This window comes from Odocoileus virginianus, chromosome 6, assembly GCF_023699985.2.
Source record: "Odocoileus virginianus isolate 20LAN1187 ecotype Illinois chromosome 6, Ovbor_1.2, whole genome shotgun sequence".
Taxonomy (NCBI): Eukaryota; Metazoa; Chordata; class Mammalia; order Artiodactyla; family Cervidae; genus Odocoileus; species Odocoileus virginianus.
Window position 1 is genome coordinate 72141813 of NC_069679.1, and position 17399 is coordinate 72159211.

The window sequence follows — 17399 nt, forward strand, 5'->3', positions numbered from 1 at the left end:
AAAGAACAGTCTGGAGAAAAAAGCCGAGATTTCTATTTGTCATGTTACGTTTTCCTATTGGACATCCAAGCGAAGATGCCAAATACGAAATTAGACCAAGTCTGAATCTCAGAGGAGACATGAGAGCTGGAAATATAAATGTGAGAATTGACAATCAGGAAACTGGAAGATGAGTGATAACAAAAAACTGGGACGTAAGGGGATAAATGTTGACTTTACATTAAAATCTACCATGAATTTTGACTTAACAGACTACATTAAATACTGATAAATTAAAATGTGTGGACTTTTTTTTTTCCATTTGAGGTATCTGAATTAATTTTCCCACTGTAAACAACTAATGCACCTGGATAAAATAACTTCTAAAAGCATTTGTCCTCCTGATAAGAAAGAAAGTCTTAGACCAGTGACGGAATAAGGATGGTAAGATAAGCAGAGCAATGCAACCAGCTTCTTTCCTGAGAGCATCTACTGAATCTCCATAACCCAGAGACAACTGGGCCCAATTATCTGACACTAGCTGTGAATGTTTTGAAATAAAGAGGAAGAAGAATGCAAGACTTTGATTATTTTGAGCCTTAACACCTACCCTAGACCAGGAGCCCAGGGAGTTTATATAACCTCTTGCAATTTCCCTCGGTTGGGAGGGGCCAGGGTCACAGTTCTTAAAATGTTAGACTGTTGTGTTTTCCACCTTTGCCTTGCAAGGGAATAGTCATCTCTTCCCTCCAGGGCTTCCCTAATAGCTTAGTTGGTAAAGAATCCACCTGCAATACAGGAGACAGCAGTTCCATTCCTGGGTTGGGAACATCTGTTGGAGAAGGAATAGGCTCCCCACTCCAGCCAGAATTCTTGGGCTTTCCTTGTGGCTCAGCTGGTGAAGAGTCCGCCTACAGTGCAGGAGACCTGGGTTCAATCCGTGGGTTGGAAAGATCCCCTGGAGAAGGGAAAGGCTACCCACTCCATTTGGGAAGAGCCACTGGAGAAGGGAAAGGTTACAGACTCCAGCATTCTGGCCTGGAGAATTCCTTGGACTGTATATAGTCCATGGGGTCCCAAAGAGTTGGACACAACTGAGTGACTTTCACGTTCACTTCTCTTTCCTCCATATCTCTGTCTCTATATGTGTTTGGTATGGGTGCACATAGTGCCAAGATTTTTGGCATCAAATTGAAGGAAAAAACTCTCACTGAGCATCTACTACAGTATCAGTGCAGTGTCAAGCCTGCGTTTGCCTATTTCAGTTCAGTTCAGTCGCTCAGCCATGTCCAACTCTTTGCGACCCCATGAACTGCAGCATGCCAGGTCTCCTTGTCCATCACCAACTCCCAGAGTCTACCCAAACCCATGTCCATTGAGTCAGTCATGCCATCCAACCATCTCATCCTATTTAAATAAATAGGTTAAATAGTCATGCCCTATTTAACCATCACAATAAATCCGTTACAGATAAGGAAACTGGATTCAGAGGCTTAATTATGTACTTTGCTAAGGATCGCTATTAAGGAGTTAAGTCAGACTGGAACCCAGGAAGGTCACACTCCATAAACACCTACCTGCTCTGGAAGCTGCTATGGGTTCTTGGTAAAAGGACTGAGGGACAAGGGTAGAATTAGGACTATGTTTCCAAGAGATTCCCTGAGTTACAATCACCTGGGATGCTTTTAATACTTAAATGCTTCTTGGAACTGTCAGTATCTTTCCCAGTCCCTTAGCTCTCGGCAGTCTTTGTTCCTCTATTTTGACACTCATCACCCTGGACTGCTTCGAGAAAATTAGAGATACCAAGGGAACATTTTATGCAAAGATGGGCTCAATAGAGGACAGAAATGGTAGGGACCTAACAGAAGCAGAAGATATCAAGAAGAGATGGCTAGAACACACAGAACTATACAAAAAAGATCTTCATGACCCAGATAATCATGATGGTGTGATCACTCACCTAGAGCCACACATCCTGGAATGTGAAGTCAAGTGGGCCTTAGGAAGCATCACTACAAACAAAGCTAGTGGAGGTGATGGAATTCAGTTGAGCTATTTCAAATCCTAAAAGATGATACTGTGAAAGTGCTGCACTCAATGTCAACAAATTTGGAAAACTCAGCAGTGGCCACAGGACTGGAAAAGGTCAGTTTTCATTCCAATCCCAAAGAAAAGCAATGCCAAAAAATGCTCAAACTACCACACAATTGCACTCATAAAGGAGTACGTCAAGGCTGTATATTGTCACCCTGCTTATTTAACTTATATGCAGAGTACATCATGAGAAATGCTGCGCTGGAAGAAGCACAAGCTGGAATCAAGATTGCTGGGAGAAATATCAATAACCTCAGATATGCAGATGACACAAACCTTATGGTAGAGAGTGAAGAGGAACTAAAAAGCCTCTTAATGAAAGTGAAAGAGGAGAGTGAAAAAGTTGGCTTAAAGCTTAACATTCAGAAAACTAAGATCATGGCATCTGGTCCCATCACCTCATGGGAAATAGATGGGGAGACAGTAGAAACAGTGTCAGACTTTATTTTTTTGGGCTCCAAAATCACTGCAGATGGTGACTGCAGCCATGAAATTAAAAGACACTTACCCCTTGGAAGGAAAGTTATGACCAACCTAGATAGCATATTAAAAAGCAGAGACATTACTTTGCCAACAAAGGTCCGTCTGGTCAAGGCTATGGTTTCTCCAGTGGTCATGTATGGATGTGAGAGTTGGACTGTGAAGAAAGCTGAGCACCGAAGAATTGATGCTTTTAAACTGTGGTGTTGGAGAAGACTCTTGAGAGTCCCTTGGACTGCAAAGAGATCCAACCAGTCCATCCTAAAGGAGATCAGTCCTGGGTGTTCACTGGAAGGACTGATACTGAAGCTGAAACTCCCAATACTTTGGCCACCTGATGTGAAGAGTTGACTCATTGGAAAAGACCCTGATGCTGGGAGGGATTGGGGGTAGGAGGAGAAGGGGACAACAGAGGATGAGATGGCCGGATGGCATCACTGACTCGATGGGCATGAGTTTGAATAAACTCCGGGAGTTGGTGATAGACAGGGAGGTCTGGCGTGCTGCGATTCATGGGGTCGCAAAGAGTTGGACACAACTGAGAGACTGAACTGAACACACACTAGTAAAGTGATGCTTAAAATTCCCCAAGCCAAAAAAAAAAAAAAAAATGCTCCAAGCCAGGCTTCAGCAATACGTGAACCATGAACTTCCAGATGTTCAAGCTGGTTTTAGAAAAGGCAGAGGAACCAGAGATCAAATTGCCAACATCTGCTAGATCATCAAAAAAGCACGAGTCCCAGAAAAACACCTATTTCTGCTTTATTGACTATGCCAAAGCCTTTGACTGTGTGGATCACAATAAACTGTGGAAAATTCTTCAAGAGATGGGAATACCAGACCATTTGACCTGCCTCTTGAGAAATCTGGATGCAGGTCAGGAAGCAACAGTTAGAACTGAACATGGAACAACAGACTGGTTCCAAATAGGAAAAGGAGTATGTCAAGGCTGTATATTATCACCCGGCTTATTTAACTTACATGCAGAGTAAGTCATGAGAAACGCTGGGCTGGAAGAAGCACAAGCTGGAATCAAGATTGCTGGGAGAAATATCAATAACCTCAGATATGCAGATGACACCACCCTAATGGCAGAAAGTGAAGAAGAACTAAAGAGCCTCTTGATGAAAGTGAAAGAGGAGCGTAAAAATGTTGGCTTAAAGCTCAACATTCAGAAAACTAAGATCATGGCATCTGGTCCCATCACTTCATGGCAAGGAGATGGGGAAACAGTGGAAACATGGCAAACTTTATTTTTGGGGCTCCAAAATCACTGCAGATGGTGATTGCAGTCATTAAATTAAAAGACGCTTGCTCCTTGGAAAGAAAGTTATGACCAACCGAGACAGCACATGAAAAAGCAGAGACATTACTTTGCCAACAAAGGCCTGCCTAGTCAAGGCTATGGTTTTTCCAGTGGTCATGTATGGATGTGAGAGTTGGACTATAAAGAAAGCTGAGCGCCAAAGAATTGATGATTTTGAACTGTGGTGTTGGAGAAGACTCTTAAGAGTCCCTTGGACTGCAAGGAGATCCAACCAGTCCATCCTAAAGGAGATCAGTCCTGGGTGTTCATTGGAAGGACTGATGTTTAAGCTGAAACTCCCAAAACTTTGAGCACGTGATGCGAAGAGCTCTCATTTGAAAAGACCCTGATGCTGGGAAAGACTGAGGGCAGGAGGAGCAGAGGACGACAGAGGATGAGACCGTTGGATGGCATCACTGACTCAATGGACATGGGTTTGGGTGGACTCCGGGAGTTGGTGATGGACAAAGAGGCCTGGCGTGCTGCGGTTCATGGGGTTGCGGAGTTGGACACGACTGGGCGACTGAACTGAAACCTGGACTGCAGGATTAATAATTAACGGTAACTTTCGCTTTAGCAGAGACGTTCTTCCACTCAGACAGTAGCGGACTGCACGTACTCCAGAAGACCTCACAAAACAGCTTAGCAAGTGTCCCTATGACTACCAACGGGAATAACTCAAAGGTTCCAACTGCGGCGCCCTTTTAGGGTGTTGGAGAGACGCCAGGCCCTGCCCTTGACTCTGACGGGCCACGCCTTTTCCGTCGGGATCTGGATGGCTGTGACGGTGACGCTGGAGCCGGCGGGCCGCTGCCGCTGGGACGAGCCCGTGCGCATCGTCGTGCGCGGCCTGGGGCCGGGGCAGCCGGTCACGCTGCGCGCGTCCCTGCGCGACGAGAAGGGCGCGCTCTTCAGGGCCCACGCGCGCTACTGCGCCGACGCCGCCGGCCTGCTGGACCTGGAGCGCGCGCCCGCGCTGGGCGGCAGCTTCGCGGGGCTCGAGCCCATGGGGCTCTTCTGGGCTCTGGAGCCCGAGAAGCCCTTGCTGCGCCTGGTGAAGCGGGACGTGCAGACTCCCTTCGCCGTGGAGCTGGAGGTGCTCGACGGTCACGAGCCCGAGGCCCAGCTGCTCCTGGGCCGGGCGGTGCACGAGCGCGACTTCCTGGCGCCCGGGGTGCGGCGCGAGCCGGTGCGCGCGGGCCGGGTGCGCGGCACGCTCTTCTTGCCACCAGGTGAGCCGCTCCCTTCCCAGGCTGTTGTGGAAAGATGGGTATAGAACCGAGACCCTGGGCGGCCCCTTGCCTGCCTACGGAACCTGTGGTTGTGGAACTTATCCAAACTCGCCCCCAAGCTCCAGAGACTACCATGAATTCTGGGTGGCAGTTTCTCTAAATTTCAGGTCACTGCCTGCAGGTACTTCCACTCCCTTAGCTGTATGCTAAAAGTTCATTCAGCCGACTCAAAAAGGACATTTACGCTGCTTATGTGCCAGCCACGCAGCTGTATCTCAGATATTAATACTAATATTAGGCAATGACTTCTGCTGATGTGCAAGAATGATTTTTGCCTTCTTTCACATCAAACTTACTGAAAAACAAACAAACTCCTTGCAGGTCCCCTCCTCCTGTCATAAACCATCTGTCTATGGTTCTCAACCTGGATGATTTGCCCCACTCCAAGGGTATTTGGCAATATCTGGAGACATTTTTGCTTATCACAACTGTGGGAGGGGGGCTATTGGCACCTAGTGGGTAGTGGGTAGAGGCCAGATATGGTGCGAAACACCCACAATGCACAGGTCAACCCCACAACTAGAATTATCTTGCTCAAAGTATCTGTAGTGCTAAGGTTAGAAACCCTAGTCTAAGTAAAAACAAGATGCTTGCTAGGTAAGAGTGGTCTGCAGACTGGACAGCTGACCCACCTCTTCCAACCAAATTCCTGACTGAAACCCCTACTATATATAAATGCTGGTGCTGCCACTGTTCACAGAATCCCTAAACTGAATTCTTTGATTATTCTCCAAAACAGGAAGCCCTACTTTATTCTTACAGTTCTTTAGCAATTTACAACTTTAACTGGTCGCTGCCCACTCAACCATGAACTCCTGGGGCTGGAATTGTGACTTACATATCTCCATATCTCTATATTCCCAGAGGCTTACACAGGGATATAATAGGAGCTCAATAAATCATGCTGACTGATTCAATAAGAATCTCCTAAAGGCTTTCAGTTTTTTTAAAAAAATTTTCACTGCCTGGCCATGATATTTCAATTAAGTCAACTGTTAACTATTTTAGTACTACTGTGACCCACTTAAAATTTACTGTGTTCTGACTCAAAGACTTTATGTAAACAATGTAGAAAAGTTCAGTCATTTAACAAATATATATTAAATCAAGGATTATGCTACATACAGTAGCTAGCAAAGTCAGACGTGGGCCTCACCTTACCTCACACCTAGAGTATATAGGCAACTATACTTGGATCTATGAATGGTTAAGTGCTATGGTATGGGACTTGTAGGCCCAGGGTGCTGGTGGGAACAAATGAAAAGCTACCTAATTCAACTCAGCATGAGGGGGTTGGTGGGGGAGGTTGGGAAAGCTACCAGGAATGGAGATCTAAACTTAAATTTGAAGACTGCTGAATCAACCAAGTCAAAAAAGGTGGCGAGGGGAGGAGAATAGTGTACACCATTTTCAGGGGCCAGTGAGAACAGGGCACATTTAGGGATGGCTTTCTTTAAGGCTGGAGCAGGGAGCAAAAGGAGTTGGGGAGTATATTCTAATAATCCCCTGTATATGTAGAGTGTTTTACAGCTATTAAAGCATTCTCAGGGTTTTTTGTTTTTTGTGTTTTTTTTAAGGAAAATTTGGTAGAAATGTATATTTCATGCTGTTATTTCTAACTTGGTTTATTTTTTTATTTTTTTTTTTTATTGTTTTTTTTTTTTATTAGTTGGAGGCTAATTACTTTACAGTATTGTAGTGGTTTTTGTCATACATTGACATGAATCAGCCATGGATTTACATGTATTCCCCATCCCAATCCCCCCTCCCACCTCCCTCTCCACCCGATCCCTCTGGGTCTTCCCAGTGCACCAGGCCCGAGCACTTGTCTCATGCATCCAACCTGGGCTGGTGATCTGTTTCACCCTAGATAATGTACATGTTTCGATGCTGTTCTCTTGAAACATCCCACCCTCGCCTTCTCCCACAGTCTAACTTGGTTTATATTATCATTATTGTTTTTTGCAAATATGTGAAAAATTCTGGAGAAAATAAGGCATTTTGTTCCTCCTCCCTTCTCCCCAAAGTTTATTAAAAAAAAGAAAAAAAAGTAAAAAGAGTCCTCCTCCACCTTAACACCCCCACTTCATCCCCAACCTTCCTTGCCTTAAAAACTCCTTTTTGCGGACCAAATTCTGAAACTCAAGAATATCTTCTTAGTGCCTAAAACCCTTATGATTTGTGGTGCTCTCCAGGCAGCAAACCCTTCCCTGGAATCCTCGACCTGTTTGGAAGTAGTGGTGGCCTTTGTGAATACAGGGCCAGCCTCTTGGCCGGACATGGTTTTGCTGTGCTTGCCCTGGCTTATTTCAGATTCGAAGACCTCCCTGAACATCTGAATGATGTGTGCCTGGAGTATTTTGAAGAAGCCGTGGACTTCATGCTACAGCATCCAAAGGTGGGTTCTGGTGCTTGCCTGAATGCAGAGCAGAGCGGGTGAAGCCAACACAGGGCTGGACCCAAAAGCTCTACCAGGACACCCAGGGCTGGAAATGTGGCATGAGAGACAAAGGCTTACTCAAAAGTTGTTAGGATTATTGTTTTCATTTCTACCTCTCTCTCGCCAATCCCCTGTGACTCAACTGTTGAGTTGCCTTTAGTTCTTGATCAGAATTCAAAGAGTTGGACTTAAAAGTCACTAACCTTAAGTTCTGGTTCTGGGTCTACTACCAAGTGGCCTTATAATCCTGAATAAAGGAGGTGCCCTTTCTGGGATTCAATTTTTCTCATTTATAAGATTAATGTAGGTTCTTCCCTGGTGGTCCAGTGGTGTTTCACTTGCACTTATACTGCAGGGGCCAGAGGTGTGATCTCTGGTCAGGGAACTAAGATCCTGCATGTGCTCCCCCCAAAGGAAAATTAATGTAAATGTATAGAGGAGAAAAGTTTGCCTATAAAGAGATTTTTGAAGGAATCGGTGACATTTGAATAAAGGCATTTGTATTTGATGATGTGAAGGAATCATTAATTTTGTTAACTGTGTTAACTGCATCATGGTTTTGTAGATAAAGTTCTTATCTGAGACTGAAAAAGTTAATTAAAACAGTTTGGAATTATTATAAATGGAATGCAATACATACTCTTTGCTACTATCTAGACTTAAAGAAACCCAAACATTCTAATGTTAAGGAATAAGATGTACTGAAGGTCTAACTCTATTAGAATTCAGGGACTGGTCTCAACAAAGCTGCTAAACCTAGATGATCTTGAACTGATGGTTTACTTATGGGTTATAACGCCCCAGGAATAAGAGACTAATATATACTATCAGGCTTCTACTGGGAGCCTTTTGTTTTAGATGACCACTCTCTGGCCTTCCTTTGGCTGCATTCCTGCCCACAGGGTGTGGAGTTTGAGGGACCAAGGGAAAGTGTCTACCTGGAAACCATGTGCCCCTCCCACCATGCCCTTTAGATCTGGAACCTCAGAATTATATGCCAGCCAGCTCTGATCTTGCTTCTAGGCCCTATGCCGCTTCTCTGGGTCCATTAATGGGAATATACCTAGGTCTTAAACATATAGGCTGGGGTGTCCATGTGTAAGGGGGCTCTTAAGGTACATGATGGAGCCAGGGATGGGAAGAGGAGAGCTGGCTAAAAACCAGAGACTGGGGCAGGGGCTGGTGCTCCCCGCAAGCCATGTTCCAGTACAGAACTCCAAGGAGTTCCAAGATATAAAATTTTAACCTGACCTTATAACTTGTTATGGAGGTGTATTTATCAAGGTTACAGGAAAAATATATTTTATTTAACTTTTAAATATTTGTAACTTTTTAAAGTATTTAGGTATAGGGTATATGGGCTTCTGTGTGTACTCTTGACCCAGTTGCCATAAAAGTGAGTGGAGGCCCTGTGTACTAGGAAATTAATTGATTTGCTCATTAGAAAATACATTTGAACTTTGTGGACTGTTGCATAAGAACGGAAAGCAAATGACATTTCAGAAAGCTGCCTAGAGAATGTAAAATCACAGTTAAATTCTCCATTTATGAATTCTAAACTTGTTCTCTCTCTCTCTCTCTCTCTTCATCAGGTGAAAGGCCCTGGTGTTGGGCTTCTTGGCTTCTCCAAAGGAGGTGACCTGTGTCTCTCAATGGCCTCTTTCTTGAAAGGCATCACAGCCACTGTAGTTATTAATGCCTGCGTAGCCAACACAATAGCTCCTCTGCGTTACAAAGATATGATTATTCCTGAGCTCAGCTATGACCTAAAAAAACATACAATCACTGAGTCAGGCTTTTTAAATTTTGTGGATATTTGGGACAACCCACTGGAGAAAACCAACCACCAAAGTCTTATTCCACTGGAAAAGGCCCAGGGGCCCTTCCTGTTTATTGTTAGCATGGATGATCATAACTGGAAGAGTAAAGTCTATGCTCGTATAGCCTCTGAACAGTTACAAGCCCATGGGAAAGACAGACCCCAGATAATCTACTATCCAGGAAGTGGCCATTGTATTGACCCACCTTATTTTCCTCTTTGTAGAGCTTCTGTGCATGCAGTTTTGGGCCAACCAGTATTCTATGGAGGTGAGCCAAAGGCTCACTCAAAAGCACAAGCAGATGCCTGGCAGCAAATTCAAACTTTCTTCCATAAACATCTCAATGGTAAAAAATCTGTCAGGCCCAGCAAGTTGTAACACTGTAATCATAGACCGTATATTAATAAAAATCCTGGATTTCCCTGGTAGTCCAGTGGTTAAGAATCTGCAGGGCACATGGTTTCAATCTCTGCTCCAGGAAGATTCCACATGCTACATACAGTACAACTAAGCCCACGTGCCACAACTCCTGAAGCCCAAACACTCTAAAGCCCATGCTCTGCAACAAGAGAAAGTACCACAAATGAGAAGCCTGTGCACCCCAACTAGACAGTAGCCCCCACTTGCCACAGCTAGAGAAAGCCTGTGTGTAGCAATGAAGACCCAGCACAGCCAAAAATAAGAAAATAAATTAAAAATAAATAAAACCATCTTATTAAAAAAAAGAATCCTAATCATACAACAGGTGTTGGGTTTTCCAGAGCACCTAGGAAACTTTTTGTAACAAAGCAAGCATTTCCGACTCCTTGTCAGGTCCTACCAGGTTCTCAGCCCTAGCAACCCTACTTTCTAAACTAGTGGGTCCATCCCTTTCTCCCCTGAACTTTTCCCAGTGTATATAGGCTAAACCCTGATCTTCTCTGTAGGACCAATCTTAACCTTAAACAGGAAAAATATGAGAAGTGCCTGCTCAAGTCTCAACTGCTGGCCTAGATTTGGCCTTGAATTCTGGTTTTGAGGACTGAGCTTTTGTTCCACTGAGAGTCCCATACACTCTTTGGGGTCTAACTGACCATATCTGGCTCCCTAGTGATTCAGACAGTAAAGAGTCTGCCTGCAATATGAGAGACCCAGGTTCGATCCCTGGGTCAGATAGATCCCCTGGAGAAGGAAAGGGCAACCCACTCCAGAATTCTTGCCTGGAAAATCCATGGACAGCAACAGTGCATGGGGTCACAGAGTTGGACACGACTGAGCGACTTAACACTTTTTGACCATATCTGAAGCTTGGGAACTTGCCCACTGAAGTCCTTTAAGGAATGGACTCTGCTTCATTCTTGTCTATGAACCCCACTCTTGAGGTTTGGGAGCATCAACATACTTAATATCTTAAGCTTTGCTTTAATTTTATGAATGCAGAGCTTTGCTTTTATGACCAAGGACCTAGAGTTCAATCTCTTCCTTACTGAGAAAGTACCCTTTACAAATTTTGAATTTAAAATTCAAAGGATACTTTACAAAATAAAATTGAATCCTTTATCAAAAAAGCATTTGTTGTAAGCCAAACAGTTTATGATATATGCTGTTGATATATTAATACTTATTCTTTCTTTATTGTCTAAATTTTCAATCTTGAAAGTTGGCTACCTAGAGGAATGCCTTAACACCAGCAGATTTGGGGGACTTCATCTTTGGATGTCAGATTATAACTGTCAAATCAGATTTCCTCTCCATACTATCTGTTCCTATTAACTTCCTACTGGAAAGGATTGGGATCCGTCTGTCTCAATCCATTGCCTTGTACTGGGCACTATCTAGAGTTATGAGACCAGGGCAAAGGCTCTTCTGTGAGTGCAAGAATATTTTTCTGAGACACATCACTTGGTTTGCTGAGCGCACACTAAGTCTTTCACCAATCTGAGTCTATTTAAGCAAATGCCCATTAGACCTTAACTAATGAAAAGAAGCCCAGCGTGCCGCAGTTCATAGAGTTGCGAAGAGTCAGACACGACTTAGCAACTGAACAACAATGAAAAGAAGGGTTTCTTAGAAGTTACCTAGTTTTGACCAGTTACTAGTTGTTTAAAAATATGTGTTGAGTGTATTTATTTATTGTGTAGTATAATTTTCTGTAATTTGAATCCTTGAAGCCTCTGCTTTAACTCACTCCTGGGTGGTTCTACTACCCTAGAGATGCCTTTGGGAGGGGACATCGTAGAAAGAAGTTATAAAGAAAGTGGCTGGGAGGGTAAGGGCCAAGGTAACACCAGAAGCTAAATATGAGGATGACTTAAATATGAGTTAAATATGACTTAACATCTCTGCATACTAAAGAATTAGGTGTAGGGACAGCACTCCACCTCCATTTATTTCTTACTGATAAAGTAGCCTTGAAATGCCCTACACTAGCTAAAGATATTTGGTGACTTTCCCCTCAGAGTTGATTGTATGTGACCAGTTAGCTCTAAGAACAATATGAAAAGGCAGAAATATATGATGTTGAAAGATGAACCCCCCAGGTTGGCAGGTGTTCAGTATGCTATTGGAGAAGAGTGGAGAAATAGCTCTAGAAGGCATGAAGAGCCTAAGCCAAAGCAGAAACAATGCCCAGTTGTGGATGTGACTGGTGGTGAAAAATAAAGTCCGATGCTGTAAAGAACAATACTGCATAGGAACCTGGAATGTTAGGTCCATGAATCAAGGTAAATTGGAAGTGGTCAAACAGAAGATGGCACGAGTGAACATTGGCATTTTAGAAATCAGTGAACTAAAATGGACAGGAATGGGCAAATCTAATTCAGATGACCATTATATCTACTATTATGGGCAAGAACCCCCTTAGAAGAAATGGAGTAGCCCTCAGTCAACAAAAAAGTCTGAAGTGCAGTACTTGGGTGCAGTCTCAAAAACAACAGAATGATCTCAGTTCACTTCCAAGGCAAACATTCAATATCACAGTAATCCAAGTGTATGCCCCAACCACTAATGCCAAAGAAGCTGAAGTTGAATGGGTCTATGAAGACCTACAAGACCTAGAACTAACACCAAAAAAAAAGATGTCCTTTCCATCATAGGGGAGTGGAATGCAAATTAGGAAGTCAAGAGATACCTGGAGTAACAGTCAAGTTTGGCCTTGGAGTACAGAATGAAGCAAGGCAAAGACTAAGTTTTGCCAAGAGAACGCACTGGTCATAGCAAACATCCTCTTCCAATAACACAAGAGACGACTCTACACATGGACATCACCAGGTGGTCAACAGATTGATTATATTCCTTGTAGCCGAAGATGGAGAAGCTCTCTATGGTCAGCAAAAACAAGACTGGGAGCTGACTATGCCTCAGATCATGAACTCCTTATTGCAAAATTCAGACTTAAATTGAAGAAAGTAGGGAAAGCCACTAGGCAATTCAGGTATGACCTAAAGCAATCCCTTATGATTATACAGTGGAAGTTGTAGGGAATATGCTATGCACAGCCCTGTACTATAATTAACAGGGCCTCTTTGAAAAATAAAAATGACTTTCTCATCACCCCCAGGCGAAGGGCTGGGAATAGTAAAAAGTACATAGTGGAAAGATATCTTGAAAACAAGATGTTGAAGTACTGATGTGACTGATGGAAAACCATTAGTGACTGTTCCTGTAACCAGAGCCTTGAGGGAGTTGCTGAGAAAGGGTGTCACTAGCCAAAGGGCTAAACAAAGTCATGAAAGGCCTGAAGGTTTGACATTGAAGTGACGTGGAGTCGCTCAGTCGTGTCCAACTCTTTGCGACCCCATGGACTTTAGCCTACCAGGCTCCTCTGTCCGTGGAATTCTCTAGGCAAGAATACTGGAGTGGGTTCCCATTTCCTCCTTCAGGGGATCTTCCTAACCCAGGGATCGAACCCAGGTCTCCCGCACTGCAACCAGATGCTACCGTCTGAGCCACAAGGACTGTGCATTGTATATCTTTATCCCTGATCTGAGATTGTAAAGAACAGATATCTCTAGAACATGAAGAAGTAGTAAGGAAGTAGAAGTTAACAATAAAAGGCATGCAAGGATTAGGATCTGGGCTTTTGCCTGTAAATGGCATCAGCCCCTGATCCACACTTTATTTCTGAGTCTTATTTTTCCTTATTCTTCTGCAGCACCATTCCCTCAGGTCAGTTTGTTGTTGGGCTGGTCCCAACAGAAGTGACAAATAGATTCAAAGGATTAGATCTTATAGAGTGCCTGAAGAACTATGGACGAAGGTTTGTATGTAACATTGTACATGAGGCGGTGATCAAAACCATCACCAAGAAATGCAAGAAGGCAAAATGGTTGTTTGAGGAGGGCTTACAAATAGCTGAGAAAAGAAGAGAAGCTAAAGGCAAAGGAGAAGAGGGAAAATATACCCATCTGAAAGCAGAGTTTCAGAGAATAGCAAGGAGAGATAAGAAAGCCTTCCTCAGTGATCAATGCAAAGAAATAGAGGAAAACAATAGAATGGGAAAGACTAGAGATCTCTTCAAGAAAATTAGAGATACCAAGGGAACATTTCATGCAAAGATGGGCACAATAAAGTACAGAAATTGTATGGACCTAATAGAAGCAGAAGATAGAAGAGGTGGCAAGAATACACAGAAATACTATGCAAAAAAGATCTTCATGGCCCAGATAACCACCATGGTGTGATCACTCACCTGGAGCCAGATATCCTGGAGTCCGAAGTCAGTGGGCCTTAGGAAGCACCACTACAAACAAAACGAGTGGAGGTGATGGAATTCCAGCTGAGCTATTTCAAATCCTAAAAGATGATGCTGTGAAAGTGCTGCACTCAATATGCCGGCAAATTTGGAAAACTCAGCAGTGGCCACAGGACTGGAAAAGGTCAGTTTTCATTCCAATCCCAAAGAAGGGCAATGCCATAAAATGTTCAAATTACTGCACAATTGCACTCATTTCATTCACATGCTAGCAAAGTAATGTTCAAAATTCAAGCTAGGCATCAACCGTATGAGAACTGAGAACTTCCAGATGTACAAGGTGGATTTAGAAAAGGCAGAAGAATCAGAGATCAAATTGCCAACATCCACTGGATCATAGAAGCAGCAAAAGAATTCCAGAAAAACTTCTGCTTCAATGACTATGCCAAAGCCTTTGACTGTGTGGATCACAACAAACTGTGGAAAATTCTTAGAAGAGATGGGAATACTAGACCACCTTACCTCCCTCCTGTGAAACCTGTATGCAGGTCAAGAAGCAACAGTTAGAAGCTAGACATGGAACAATGGACTGGTGCCAAATTGGGAAAGGGGTACATCAAAGCTGTATATTGTTACCCTGCTTATTTAATTTATATGCAGAGTACATCATGCAAAATGTCAGGATGGATGGAGCACAAGCTGGAAACAAGATTTTGGGGAGAAATATCAATAACCTCAGATAGGCAGATGACACTACTTTATGGCAGAAAGCAAAGAGGAATTAAAGAGCCTCTTGATGAAGGTGAAAAGTGAAAGTGTTACTCGATCAGCTGTGTCCGACTCTTTGTGACCCTGTGGACTGTAGCCTGCCAAGCTCCTCTGTCCATGGGATTTTCCAGTCAAGAATACTGGAGTGAAAAAAAAAAAGTATACTGGAGTGGATTGCCATTTCTTTCTCCAGGGGATCTTCCCAACCCAGCGATAGAACCCAGGTTTTCTGCATTACAGACAATCTTTACCAGATGGAAAGCCCCCAGGGAAGACCTAGAGGAGAGTGAAAAAGCTGTCTCAAAACTCAACATTCAAAAAACAAAGATTATGGATTCAGTCCCATCACTTCATGGCAAATAGGTGGGGAAATGATGGAAACAGTGAAAGACTTTATTTTCTTGGGCTCCAGAATCCCTTCGGACAGTGACTTCAGCCATGAAATTAAAAGATGCTTGCTCCTGGGAAGAAAAGCAATGACAGACAGCATATTAAAAAGCAGAGACATTACCTTGACAACCAAGGTCCATCTAGTCAAAGCTATGGTTTTTCCAGTAGTCAAGTATGGATGTGAGAGCTGGACAATACAAAAGGCTGAATGCTGAAGAACTGATGTCTTCGAACTGTGGTGCTGGAGAAGACTCTTGAAAATCCTTTGGACTGCAAGGAGATCAAACCAGTCAATCCTAAAGGAAATCAACCCTAAATATTCATTGGAAGGACTGATGTTGAAGCTGAAGCTCCAATACTTTGGCCACCTGATGTGAAGAACTGACTCATTGGAAAAGACCCTGATGCTGGGAAAGATTGAAGGCAGGAGGAGAAGGGGACGACAGAGGATGAGATGGTTGGATGGCATCACTGACTCAATGGAGAGGAGTTTGAGTAACTCCAGGAGATGGTGAAGGAAAGGGAAGCTAGGCATGCTGCAGTCGATGGGGTTGCAAAGAGTAGGACTGAGTGACTGAACAACAAGCTCTAAGATTTCAAGAAGTTTTCTTGGTGCTAAAAAGTTACCTAAAATATAGCAAATGTTAATTAAAAGGGAGAAAGGGAAAAGGTATCCATAAAATGGAGCCAGAAATGAGGCCCATACAATAGTGCTTATTGTGAAGTTCTATATACTTGCTTTGATTGGGCCACTCATTCAGCTGTTTGTTTTCTAATTTCTATGCAAAGAAGGAAACAAGTTACAGAAAATTTACAGCACTCATAAAATAAAAGCAGAGCTTAGAAATCAATTCCTCCCAAAGGCTTTCTTACTAAAAAACATTAAATGATTAAAAGGTAGTACCCTGAAGGTTGCCTCTAACAGTAGATATAAATCCCAGGATCCACCACTTACTGTGTGACCATGGGGAAGTTATTAATTTCTCTAAGCCTCCATTTCCTTATATATAAAGTGGGGATAATTATAGTGATAATAAGGGAAACTACTTCACTGGGCTATTGTGATTAAATTAGATTGTCTAAGTAGAGCATGGAACATATTTAAACTCAAATATTAGGGTTTCCCTGATGGCTCAGATGGTGAAGAATCTGTCTGTAATGTGCAATGCAGGAGACTTGGGTTCAGTCCCTGGGTCGGGAAGATCCCTTGGAGGAGGTCATGGCAACCCACTCCAGTAGTCTAGCCTGGAGAATTCCACGAACAGAGGAGCCTGATGGGCTATAGTCCATGGAGTCACAAAGATATGGATATGACTGAGTGATATTTAAACTCTCAAATATTAGCTCTTATTATTTCAGATGAGGAAATTGAGACCCGGGAGGATTAAGAAATATACTCAGTTGATAGGAGAACAGGGTCAGCCAACTCCAAAGTCCAAGGCCTTCACACAGCTTTCCAGCTGGATGAGATAAGCTCAAATAGTGTAGATCTGACTGATGAGGAATACTGGGAAGTTAAAGGTTTATTAGGGTCACATATTGGAGGCTCCATAAACCAAATTGGACAGTTAAAATTTATTTATTTTTTCCATTTATTTTTATTAGTTGGAGGCTAATTACTTTACAATATTGTAGTGGTTTTTGTCATACATTGACATGAGTCAGCCATGGAGTTATATGTATTCCCCATCCCGATCCCCCCTCCTACCTCTCTCTCTACCTGATCCCTCTGGGTCTTCCCAGTGCACCAGGCCCGAGCACTTGTCTCATGCATCCAATCTGGGCTGCTAATCTGTTTCACCATAGATAATATACATATTTCGATGCTGTTCTCTCGAAGCATCCCACCCTCGCCTTTTCCCACAGAGTCCAAAAGTCTGTTCTGTATATCTGTGTCTCTTTTTCTGTTTTGCATATAAGGTTATCATTACCATCTTTATAAATTCCATATATATGTGTTAGTATGCTGTAATGTTCTTTATCTTCTGGCTTAGTTCACTCTGTGTAATGGGCTCCAGTTTCATCCATCTCATTAGAACTGATTCAAATGAATTCTTTTTAATGGCTGAGTAATATTCCATGGTGTATATGTACCACAGCTTCCTTATCCATTCGTCTGCTGATGGGCATCTAGGTTGCTTCCATGTCCTGGCTA

The 17399-nt window shown here is 43.2% G+C and overlaps 1 protein-coding gene across 2 annotated transcripts; it reads left to right on the top strand.

Moving 5' to 3' along the window:
* Positions 1–4327: 4327 nt before the first annotated feature.
* ACOT6 (acyl-CoA thioesterase 6) lies at positions 4328–10156 on the top strand. Of its 2 annotated transcripts, XM_070469610.1 has the most exons (4): positions 4328–5094; positions 7350–7552; positions 9187–9229; positions 9639–10156. In XM_070469610.1, the coding sequence occupies exons 1-4, from the start codon at positions 4638–4640 to the stop codon at positions 9923–9925; spliced, it is 990 nt and encodes a 329-aa protein (XP_070325711.1). In that variant the 5' UTR covers positions 4328–4637; the 3' UTR covers positions 9926–10156. The 2 variants fall into 2 exon arrangements, with proteins under 2 accessions (XP_070325711.1, XP_070325710.1); XM_070469609.1 differs by having other exon boundaries at positions 4407–5094; positions 9187–9860.
* Positions 10157–17399: the final 7243 nt, after the last annotated feature.